At 38.1% G+C, this 12,586-nt stretch overlaps 1 protein-coding gene across 2 annotated transcripts in view; it reads left to right on the top strand.

The window, feature by feature from the left end:
• Positions 1 to 1,604, top strand: part of LOC119591275 — a 4,179-nt gene extending 2,575 nt beyond the window's left edge. For both annotated transcript variants that reach the window (XM_037940349.1, XM_037941055.1), the window contains exons 2-3: positions 578 to 794; positions 1,433 to 1,604. In XM_037940349.1, coding sequence (XP_037796277.1) covers positions 606 to 794; positions 1,433 to 1,570 — 327 coding nt within the window. In that variant the 5' untranslated portion in view covers positions 578 to 605 and the 3' untranslated portion in view covers positions 1,571 to 1,604. The remainder of the gene's footprint in view (positions 1 to 577; positions 795 to 1,432) is intronic.
• Positions 1,605 to 12,586: the final 10,982 nt, after the last annotated feature.

A 12,586-nucleotide genomic window follows, 5' to 3' on the forward strand; every position in this document is an offset into this window, starting at 1 on the left:
TTTCTATATAAAGGCTATTCCTTCAGTTTTTACAAAAGTAAATTAATATGTATTGTTTAGATATTGTTATATGAGAAAGAATTACTATATATTAATATAATGGTGCCTGAAAAATGTAGTATCCATAGTAGTTTTGTTTTTTGAACTGTGTTTACACAGATGGTAGCACTAATACTTAGTTACCACAAAGTTTGCCATATTACAGCATTCCTCAAATTTTCAGATTTTTTTTCTCTTGCACTGTTATGGTTGTTATGATTATTGACACTCATTATTGTTATATTATTAACAATACTACTACTAATAAAAATATTCTATAATAAAGAAAAGGTAGACAGATGAGTCCAGGTACACAAAATTATTGACTTCTTGATGACTAAGCATTTCTGGTGCCATGTATGTGTAAATGAAATTGATTAGCTAATATTACAGAGGACTTGTCATATAAATTCATACCCTTCCAGTGTCAACAAGTCAATGCAGCTCATTGTTCAGTGTATTGATGTTTAAGAAAATTATATTTATAGATTATCTTATATATTTCTTCAAATTGTTCTTGTTTCTATTTTACCTACAGGTGGCAGCATTTCAATTCAGTCAACACAATGATCAGGAGGACAAAACCTCGTGGAAATGAAGAGAGCAAGGAAACAAAAAAGGCTCCAGTTCTTAAGTTTTCAGACACGCAGCTGATTGCATCTGGTGCGGCCAGCCATCGAAACGTATTTAGTGCTCTTGCAGACACTTCTGTTGAAATGATTGATGTTGATATTGGGGGGGATCATAGTGGCGAGGTATGTATTTGTAGTTTTCTTTCAAGTTTTATTGTTTAAATGAACTATTCCCCCCCCCCCCCTTTTTTTTCATTAAAGCTGCAGTTGGAGATAATGTAGCCTAATTATGTTCTCTTACACACTGATTTAGGTTTTGTTTCTTGTATCTTTAGGAAGAGAATTATTCCTTTTTATCTCATATATCAAGGGTCAAGAACAAGGAGGGCCAGTGTCTTAAAAATCCCTTTTGAGAAAAAGTACAGTTGAAAGTTTGCTCTCTTTATTAACTCACACCCGACTATGATGTGTGGGCTTCACGTTATGGCTGACTTGGTCGGGGCTCTGGGTGATGTGTTATTCACATCGTAGCAGACACTGAGCAACGGGTCATTCATGTCAATTACAATGATGCATGAATTACATTGTATGATGTTCTTTTAAGGAACTTTCTTGCACAAGATTCGATGAATTTGTTGTTTTGAAATAACATAGGCTGTGCATTTGGCATTATGTGAAATTATTAGATTATCGTCTTTAACTAGTCATTGATTGAATGTATATTTATGTATATATTTTGTGTTTATATATGTGTTTGGTGTTTTATGGTAACAATAAGAAATTTTACTATATATTTTTTTTCTCATTTTCTTTTTAAATAGGATGTTGAAATGGAAGAGCCCAACAATAGCCAAAATGAGAAATCCTCTCATGAAAACCCAGTTTTTCGAGAATTAGCCGTCATCAACGGAAAGATTAATCGCATGAGCAATGACGAACTGAAACGTAAGTGTGTATAGCAATACTTGAATATATGGATCATTAATATTTCCACTTTCTGTCTCTTCCTAATTAATATCTAGCTTCTATTTTTGTGCCATATTGATTATCCTCAAAATTAAAATAGCTAATGGCTCTTGTTACCATCACTACCCAGTTTAGTAAATGTATTTATCTGTTTACAAGAATAAACTGTGTATTTACTGTGTGTATTGATATTTTATATGATAGATGACAGTCTAAGTTAACTCAAAAAACAAATCAAAAGAAAATATTTTTTTTAAATGTGGAAAAGGTTGTAGTTCAGTCCAAAAAACCATTATTTGTAATTTTATTGAAAAGTATAGTGTTATTATAGTTTCTTAATGTTTTAGTCCTATGAGCATAAAACAAAATTGTGACCCTTTTTCCATGTAGCTTTGATTGTTTTCCTCATTTTTGCTTCTTTCTGTTTCATAAGTCCAATAATATCACTTTTCGAGAAACTCCGTTCCCTCAGACTTGACCAGAGAGGAAACAGAGAGGTCCGAAAGAACAGGCTAAAGTCTTATTACAGAACAGAGAAGTTGGAGGAGGCGTACAAGAAAGACCCTCAATTGATCTGTACAAATACTTTGACTATTACCTAGTCATCGATTTTGAAGCCACATGTGATGCAGGAAATTCACAGACTTATAGGTGAGAAACCAGAAGTTGTTGTTGTGTATATATATATATATATATATACATATACATACATATATAACACAACAACAACTTTCTGTTTCTCACCTATAAGTCTGTGAATTTCCTGCATCACATGGGCTTCAAATCGATGACTAGGTAATAGTCAAAGTATTTGTACAGCTCAATTTGAGGTCTTTCTTGTACGCCTCCTCCAACTTCTCTGTTCTGTAATAAGACTTTAGCCTGTTCTTTCGGACCTCTCTGTTTCTCTCTGGTCAAGTCTGAGGAACGGGTTTCTCGAAAGTGATATTATTGGACTTATTGAAACAGAAGAAGCAAATGAGGAAACAATCAAGCTACAGGGAAAAGGGTCACAATTTTTTTATGCTCATAGGACTAAAACATTAAGAAACTATAATACACTATACTTTTCAATAAAATTACAATATGGTTTCTTTGGACTGAACTACAACCTTTCCACATAATTTCTGAGTTAACTTAGACTGTCATCTATCATATAAAATATCAATACACACAGTAATACACAGTTTATTCTTGTAAACGATAAATACATTTACTAAACTGGGTAGTGATGGTAACAAGACCATTAGCTATTTTAATTTGAGGAAAATCAATATGGCACAAAATAGAAGCTAGATATTAATTAGGAAGACAGAAAGTGAAATATTAATGATCCATATATTCAAGTATTGCTATACACACTTACGTTTCAGTTCGTCATTGCTCATGCGATTAATCTTTCCGTTGATGACGGCTAATTCTCGAAAAACGGGGTTTTCATGGAGGATTTCTCATTTTGGCTATTGTTGGGCTCTTCCATTTCAACATCCTATTTAAAAAGAAAATGAGAAAAAAATATATAGTAAAATTTCTTATTGTTACCATAAAACACCAAACACATATATAAACACAAATATATACATAAATATACATTCAATCAATGACTAGTTAAAGACGATAATCTAATATTTCACATAATGCCAAATGCACAGCCTATGTTATTTCAAAACAACAAATTCATCGAATCTTGTGCAAGAAAGTTCCTTAAAGAACATCATACAATGAAATTCATGCATCATTGTAATTGACATGAATGCCCCCGTTGCTCAGTGTCTGCTACGATGTGAATAACACATCACCCAGAGCCCCGACCAAGTCAGCCATAACGTGAAGCCCACACATCATAGTCGGGTGTGAGTTAATAAAGAGAGCAAATTTTTCAACTGTACTTTTTCTCAAAAGGGATTTTTAAGACACTGGCCCTCCTTGTTCTTGACCCTTGATATATGAGATAAAAAGGAATAATTCTCTTCCTAAAGATACAAGAAACAAAACCTAAATCAGTGTGTAAGAGAACATAATTAGGCTACATTATCTCCAACTGCAGCTTTAATGAAAAAAAGGGGGGGGGGGGAATAGTTCATTTAAACAAAAAAACTTGAAAGAAAACTACAATACATACCTCGCCACTATGATCCCCCCCAATATCAACATCAATCATTTCAACAGAAGTGTCTGCAAGAGCACTAAATACGTTTCGATGGCTGGCCGCCCCAGATGCAATCACTGCGTGTCTGAAACTTAAGAACTGGAGCCTTTTTGTTTCCTTGCTCTCTTCATTTCCACGAGGTTTTGTCCTCCTGATCATTGTGTTGACTGAATTAAAATGCTGCCACCTGTAGGTAAAATAGAAACAAGAACAATTTGAAGAAATATATAAGATAATCTATAAATATAATTTTCTTAAACATCAATACACTGAACAATGAGCTGCATTGACTTGTTGACACTGGAAGGGTATGAATTTATATGACAAGTCCTCTGTAATATTAGCTAATCAATTTCATTTACACATACATGGCACCAGAAATGCTTAGTCATCAAGAAGTCAATAATTTTGTGTACCTGGACTCATCTGTCTACCTTTTCTTTATTATAGAATATTTTTATTAGTAGTAGTATTGTTAATAATATAACAATAATGAGTGTCAATAATCATAACAACCATAACAGTGCAAGAGAAAAAAAATCTGAAAATTTGAGGAATGCTGTAATATGGCAAACTTTGTGGTAACTAAGTATTAGTGCTACCATCTGTGAAAACACAGTTCAAAAAACAAAACTACTATGGATACTACATTTTTCAGGCACCATTATATTAATATATAGTAATTCTTTCTCATATAACAATATCTAAACAATACATATTAATTTACTTTTGTAAAAACTGAAGGAATAGCCTTTATATAGAAATCGCAAATGAAAAAATTAAACCGCTTTTTTGATAGAATACCCATGTCCTGTTTTTTTTTTGTTTTTTTTTTTTCCTGTGTACATAACATAAAATGAGGGGTAAATACATAAACACATTCTGCTAATCAGCACAAGGAAAAGGAATTCCTATCATGACAAATGAAAAACTCATACTTAAACCTGAACTGTCAAAGTCATGAAAGAAAAGATGACAATACTTGCATACAGTCATTAAAGAATATTCAACTAAACAAAAAAAAGTAATTCATATGATACTGCTTTGTATCACATTTTTATCTTACCTTTCTTTTAATAAAAAGCTCATGATTAAATAACTCAAATAAAACTGATCAGCTACAGGAAACAAATTTCTCCCTTCAGTAGAAACCATTTAATCCTTCTGTAGCTTTGACTCTCACACTAGACCAAGATGTGCATTTTTAGTTCAATCTTGACAGTCAAAGTTTCTGCTTACAAATTATTTTCTGAATTAATTTATCAAATGGCAATGTAAAATAATAATAATAATAATATAATAATAATAATAATAATAATAATAATGTTATTTACAATAAAATACCTAGAAAAATCTCAAATGCATGGAAAAATATATATGCTAAATTCATAACCCTGTGGAACCAGTTGCCTGTGGCCCTCACATGGACCAAAATCTAGGGATTAGTGGCTTGGTAAGTGGCTTGTAAGCATGTAGGCCTGGCCCACAGCAGCACTTGTGCCTCTCTTTGCAATGATATTATTCAAAAATATTTTAAGTGTTTTTTCCTTTTCCACAGTCTATATTTGCCATTTGTTATGCTGTCTCAAAATTGTAACAATGTTTTTGTTAAGTAGACTCCATATTATCTCTCCAGGTAGTCTGCAAAAACAGTACCAGTATATAAAATTGTGATATTTGTGTCATTTTTATCATTCTTTCAATCATCCAGTTTTCTATAACACACTCTGTGCATAGTGAGCAGGAACAGGAAATAGTGTCCTCCCTAGACCCAGGTTTTTCCAGGCATGCCTCATCCATGGCAATCTCATTTAACAGTGGAAATAATGAATGAGCCCCTTCCAAAATGAGTCTAATCTTACTCTAAGAACTTTGTGCACTCATGACAAGATGTTCCTGCCACTTGCTACTCAGCAACAATACCTCATGGTGACATCTTCCCACTACCCTGGCCCTTTGCCAGATTTTTCATAATACATCTCCATCATCCACTACTCACCCAGATTTTTTTCATGATATAAAGGCTGCATCATCCAGGTCCAAAAGGTTACTATCCTGGCCCTTCCAACCAGACAATATGTTATCTTGTATAAAATATAACCAAGAGTAAAAATGGTGAACATTAAAATGAGGATCAGAGAGACAAGCACAAAATATGTCAATATCAACTATAGAACACTATCTACAGAACTTGATGGTAATGCCCATAATTGCCTAACAAAGATATAACCACAGTGACACAAGCACATGTTGTGGCCTCTGTGCCTGTCACTCTAGCAAAATGACAGCAAATCTCTACCATCTGTAGAACATCTTTATGATCTGCTGTCTAATAAGTCTGAACTATATTTTGCTGAATACAACAGACAGACATTTGTTACCCTTTGTCTAAGTACCAAAGAAGCAGAGGTCCTAGCACTCATTCTGAGGATAAGGTCCTATGCTGAAGAAATTGCATAAAGACAATAATTAAACTATTGGTAAAAGTTTTAAACAAATGAATGAACGAACCCCTACCTAAGTGCACAAGCAATCACAAAGTTCACCAAATGAACAAAAACCCTTTCTAACCCAAAGGGTTTTCCCCGCAAGACATCCTATTTATTGCCATTGGTTAATATTACTGAGAACGAGGCTGGAAAATAGAGGGAAATGACATCTTTTAGAGCATAAGAAATAGAGTATTAACAACAAAGGTACAGCTGCAGTGACCCCCATATTTACTGCAAAATGACGAAAATAAACCGCTGCATATCACCGCTCACAGACTAAGTCCAAAACACCCTCACACAGCCAGAGTTCTTAATGTCACATTTTCTGTAAGTTTGGCATTAAGTGCTAAAAAAGGAGGGATAGAGGGGGCTTGCCCCCCCCCCCCCCCGTCTAGAGAATAAAAAGAGGATTGGAAAGCTTTGTCTTGGATTTTGGGTTCGCATGAAACACTGGTTTTGGGACTTCGTCTCTGGAGGTGCGTCACTCTCGGTAACAAATATCAAAACCATTAAGCATTCGTAAATATCTCTAATAAACACACAAAAACCCGTATCCCACAACTAGTGGAACTAAAAAATAAAATACATATCAGCAACCAATACTATATTCTTATAGCTTTCAAACAAAAGCAAAAAAGAGACAATAACCAAAAAAGTACCTACTGTTGCACTTGCCATTTACCTTTCAAAAAACCCTTTATCAACACACCTTGCAACACGACTGAAGGCGCTGAGGGAAGCTTTGTTATGAATGAATCCACGCGAGACTTTGATCTTAGGCGACGAGGAAGACGTTCTTTTAGCTTTTGGGGAAATGGGGAGGATAAATTATATCAGGGAGTATAGACTGATATATTTAACTCTATAAGAGAAGAAAGGATAAATTATATATTTTTTAAGGTACCTTTTTTTATTATTCAACTTATCTGATAACCGAACACTGGTAATATTTGTAATGTTTTTATTCTCACAAATGTGATACTGAGGGAGGATAAATCTTTTTTTTTTTCTTTGAAACTGAACCCTAGGAAATGTTTATATTATCTTTATTCTCATTAGTGTATTTTTGTAAGCGGGATGGGGCTGGGGGAAATGGAGTCATTGAGAACATGCTGGCAGTTTGAAAAGGGCGGGAGCAGACGGTGTCATCATGGTTCCATCTCCTTAACCGGGAAACGCCAGCAAGAGTTTGGGTGATAGTAGCCAAGAAAGGGCAGAATATCTTATCTGTTGATTTTATTAAATTAAGAATTGGGTAGCGCGAAACATCGTAAGTTTGCATGCAGTTCTCTTGCCGAAAATGAAAGAAAGGGAAAACTGGTACCATCCTTGAGTCGTCAGGAATGTTGCCTGCTTACTGTTTCACATGGGTTTGTTGAATGACATGGGGGACATGTGTGTATATTATATATATATATATAAAATATAATATATATATATATATATATATATATATATATATATTATGTGTGGGTGTGTGTGTGTGTGTGTGTGTGTGTGTGTGTGTGTGTGTGTGTGTGTGTGTGTGTGTGTGTGTGTGTATGTGTGTGTGTGTGTGTGTGTGTGTGTGTGTGTGTGTGTATGTGTGTGTGTGTGTGTGTGCGTGTGTGTGTATATGTATGTATATATATATATATCTATATATATATATATATATTATATATCTATATATATATATAGATATATGTTGTGTGTGTGTGTGTGTGTGTGTGTGTGTGAGCACAAACACACCACACACACACACCACACACACACACACACACACACACACACACACACACACACACACACACACCACACACACACACACACACACACACACACACACACACACACACACATATATATATATATATATATATATATATATATATATATATATATATATATATATATATATATATATATATATATATATACATATCGTTAGTTACTGACTACCAATTACTATAAGGGGGATGCGCCAGCTCTAGGAAAAAGATATAATTTTGATTCCAGATATTGCTCAGTGGTATCTTATAAGGAAAATCTAACAGCTAATGATAAATAATTGAGTTATTTTTTCAGGAGACTGGCATAGTAATTCATAATATTCCCAATTAAATCCTTTTATTTACCTTGGATCAAGTTTTCAAAGTATCTTTATGGCTATGCACTGATACCCGAGCCACAGTATCTCACTCGTTACAGAGAGCCACTGTCACCATTGAATATACACGCACAAACTATGTTACGCTCTGTTCCTTCTTTGTCGCCCTTCTCTGAGTCATTTTGTCGTAATCTACATTTGCGTCGTGTTTGCATGCGCTTCTGTTTTCCTGCCCTTGTTTCTAGTCTCTACCTATCTCCATACCGAACGAGCAACTAATATAATTATTTTACAGATGAACATATGTTGATGTATAATTTTGGTTTATGTAAATCGTAAATTTCAGTATAGCCTCATGTTAAAAACGTCTATGGAAGCATATTTGCGCAGGGTACAGTGCAGAAATTTTCAATATGGATCTATATATTCCTTACTGGTATTAGGCATCCTTAAAGGGTGGTCAACTGCCACAGATTCGTCAAATCCAGTTTTTTTTAATATTGAGTTATTACTGTCACCAGAGATGGCAGATGAGGTCTGAGATTTGCAATACTAAAATACTGCATGGTCAACACTGCAATTAGGATACAACATAGGAAAACATCAAACAAATGGATGAATCGACACCTTCTCTCATGGCATTAGTGGTAGTAACATAAAAACGTTGTGAGATTATTAGTAAATGTCTTGAATCATTTATTGTCTTGTAATCTATTTTTTAAACCCGTTTTGTAGTTACTTCTACGAACTCTGCTTTTTTTTTTATTATCTTAGTCATTTCACCCTGCTTTCTAGAATCAAATGTCTGCATTGGCAAAATCTAGTATACTCTGTTTAATACTTTCTAGGTCGTCAGATATTCCTTATTCTAGCCATCTTCCTGACATATCTATCATCATCATCATTGGGGAGCTAGCGCTGGCGGGGCGCATAGCTGCATCCACCTTCGTTTCCACTACGAGGGACCCTCATGGCAAGCCACCAGGGAGGGGCCCGGCCCATCTTTAGCTCTTTACGACAGGTTTGATCGATCTGCCAAGCCATGGCTTCCTAAGTCGCCCCACAGGCCTCCTCCACCCAGGGTTGTCCCGAACAGAGACAACCTGGTGGGCAGGATCATCCTGTGGGAAACGAGCCAGGTGGCTGTATAGCCTGAGTTGGCGCTCGCGGATTGTGCAAGTAACCGGTCCTGTATCAGTCTCACGGTGCAACCATTGGTAGGACACATGATCCCGGCAACTGTACCACATGGTCTGGCACAAAGACAGACCCCAAAGCACACGATAGCGTCCAGGTTTTCACTACCGTATAGTAAAACAGGGCCTTGAGGACAAGTAGCTTGGTCCTTTTGCACAAGTACCAGCATCTCTAAATACTCTTGTTGAGAGGTTTCATGACCCCTGCTATCAGGCCAATCCATCTCTGACTTCCTGACTGACAGCCCAGAGTCATGAACTGCACTACCGAGGTATATAAAGCTCTCTGTGACCTCAATGTTCTCACTGCACGTACCTACTGATTGAACAGGATCTCTTAGCAGGCCACCAAAAACCTGGGTCTTGGTCTTGGTCCAGGAGACCTCTAGCCCTAAGGGCTTCACTTCATTGCTAAATGCATCAAGAGCCTCCACTACGGTTTCCAGAGACTCGGAAAGAATAGCAACATCATCAGCAAAGTCAAGGTCTGTAATCTTGATAATGCCCAGAGTTGCTCCACAGTGAATTTGGACAGTAGCTCTACCCAGTATCCAGTCCATGTTATAAAGTGTTTATGCAAGAACACAGCCTTGCCTCACTCCTGAACTAACAGGGAAGAAGCTCGGCAGGCTCCCACCACACTTTACGTCATTTTCAGTACTAGTATACAGACTTACTATTAATCCAATAATCCTTGTTGGAATTCTCCTCAGTCTCAAGATATCCCAGAGTGATTCGTGATGAACTGTATCAAACGCCTTCTTGAGGTCGATGTAGTCTGCAAGCAACCCATGCAATGACTCGAAGCACCAGGATACAGTCTATTGTGGACTTACCAGGAATGAATCCATATTGCTCTGGCCTTGGTGCCTCAGCAGGTGGTCTCTGATACATCTCAGAAGGATGGGAGCAAGAACTTTTCCCGCTATACTGAGCACTGTAATACTTCGGTGATTGCTGCAGTCCTACCGATCTCCTTTCCCCTTTCAGAGAGGAATGACCACACCCCTCAGCAGGTCAGGGGAATGGTACCAGTCTTCCAGATGGCAGACAGGACAGCATGCAAACCCCTTGCCACAGGTTCTCCATCAGCCTTTAGCATTCAGCTGGGATGCAGCAGACACCTGCTGCTTTACCACTCTTCACTTGGAGATCTCCACCCTTCTGACTTCATTCAGGGAGGATGGATCCTCGCTAATGCAACGGGATCTCGACACTGCCCGCATCCAAGTTGATTGTTGGTGGATCAACCTGGAATAACTGCTGATAATACTCAAAATGCACCAGCACCCCATCAAGATCTGAAATTATCTGGCCACTTGCTGAGCGGACTGTAGTTGTCTGTGAGAGGGCTTTGAGTTTTAAATTTTACAGGGCTTTGTAGGTAGGATGAAGGTTGTTTACTAGGAAATCGCTTTCAAGCTCCTCTGCAAGATTCCTGATAAACTGTTTCTTGTCTCTTCTTAGCAGTGACCTAGTCCTGCGCACCAGAGAACGATGCAAGTCACGATCCCCTGACAGTCGAGCTGTGCGACCAGCATCTGTGGCTTCCAGTGTCTCCTGCGAGATGAAATTCTGTCTTCCTCTTGGGCATTCACCAATCGATTCTTGGGCGTTTCATGCTTGAAGGTATCCCACAGAAAAACAGGGTCTATCAGGCCCCCGAAAGCTGAGAAACGACCAGAGATAGCCTCAGCCAACCTATCCTCATGAAACACCCTAGGGTATTCATTGGAATGACAGGGGGTTCTGAAGTGGACCCAGAGTGTAGCCACAACTAATCTATGATCAGTTCCACAGAACTCGGTGCTCCGATACAACCTGCAGTTCTGGAGAATCCTCTAATGAGTGCTAACAAGGATGTGGTCGATCTCCTTGGCCACATTACCCATATCAGTGTACCAAGTCCAACGGTGTGGGTCAGAACGCTGATACCAAGAGCCAGAAATCCGCAATTTCTGGGAGCTAGCAAAGTCCCGTAAAGGGAGGCTATTCTCACTGCTAGCATCAGCTCCTGAGCCATGGGGGCCGACAGACATATCATAGCCAGCTTGGTTGCAGCCAGATACCGCACTGAAGTCACCCAGAACAGTACGAATATCTCGCCGAGGACAGCTGTCTGTCACAGATGTAAGTTTGGCGTAAAACATCTTTTTCATCAAGTTCATAACCCTCATTAGGAGCGTACACAGCAACAAGAGACATGAAGCCAAACGTAAGCTTCAGTCTCAACACCATTATACGCTCATCGACTGGAGTGACCTCTACTACCGAGGGTTGAAGTCCGCTGGAGATGGCTATGCCTACTCCCTGAAGATGGTGACCATCGCTGTGGCCCGACCAGTAGTAAGTGTAGCCACCCACATTAATCGTGCCGCTGCCAGGTCTTCTCACCTCTGAGAGACCAGCCACCTCAACTCTCAACTACTTCAGTTCCCTCGACAGTAGTGGTAATCGATCGTCCTGCCGCAAAGAGCGGACGTTCCAAGCCCCCGCCCTGATAGCCCGCCTGAGGTTTAACATCGGGCAGTCACTCCGGGTGGACGTCACCTCTGCCAACCCCACCGACGTTGCTCCATATAATGAGGGATGGATGGCTGCAGGCCTCATAATCCACCTGTGGGGGTCCTGTGGGCTTTGCCAAACAAGCTTCACATCACCCCGAACATGAAGGAACCACCCATAGCCAGATGGCATATTGCTGGCTGTATATTCATGATTAAAAATACCATCATTGCTATTTTTATTGTCGATCTTGGTTTAAAAACCATCTTATATTAATCTCAGTGTCTACAGTATCAACGAAAAACAGTTAGCCCTACAGAAAGTCAAAGAAAACGAGAGCATTTCACGAGTTTCTAGAAAACGAAGATTATAGTTGGGAAATTATTTTATTTTCATTATTTTTCAACCTTTTTTTTCTTCTTTTTCTGGGGTCGGGGAATCGGTAGAGTTTGAATCAGTGGGGCTATTTGATGAGGGGGAAAGCCTCATTGCCCTTAATAAGGGTATAACGTTTTCATTATTGGCCACGGTAAGCTTGAAGTATGTTGGGGAGAGAAAAGTCCACCCCTCAGGCCTTT

The sequence above is a fragment of the Penaeus monodon genome, chromosome 1, assembly GCF_015228065.2.
Source record: "Penaeus monodon isolate SGIC_2016 chromosome 1, NSTDA_Pmon_1, whole genome shotgun sequence".
Classification (NCBI taxonomy): Eukaryota; Metazoa; Arthropoda; class Malacostraca; order Decapoda; family Penaeidae; genus Penaeus; species Penaeus monodon.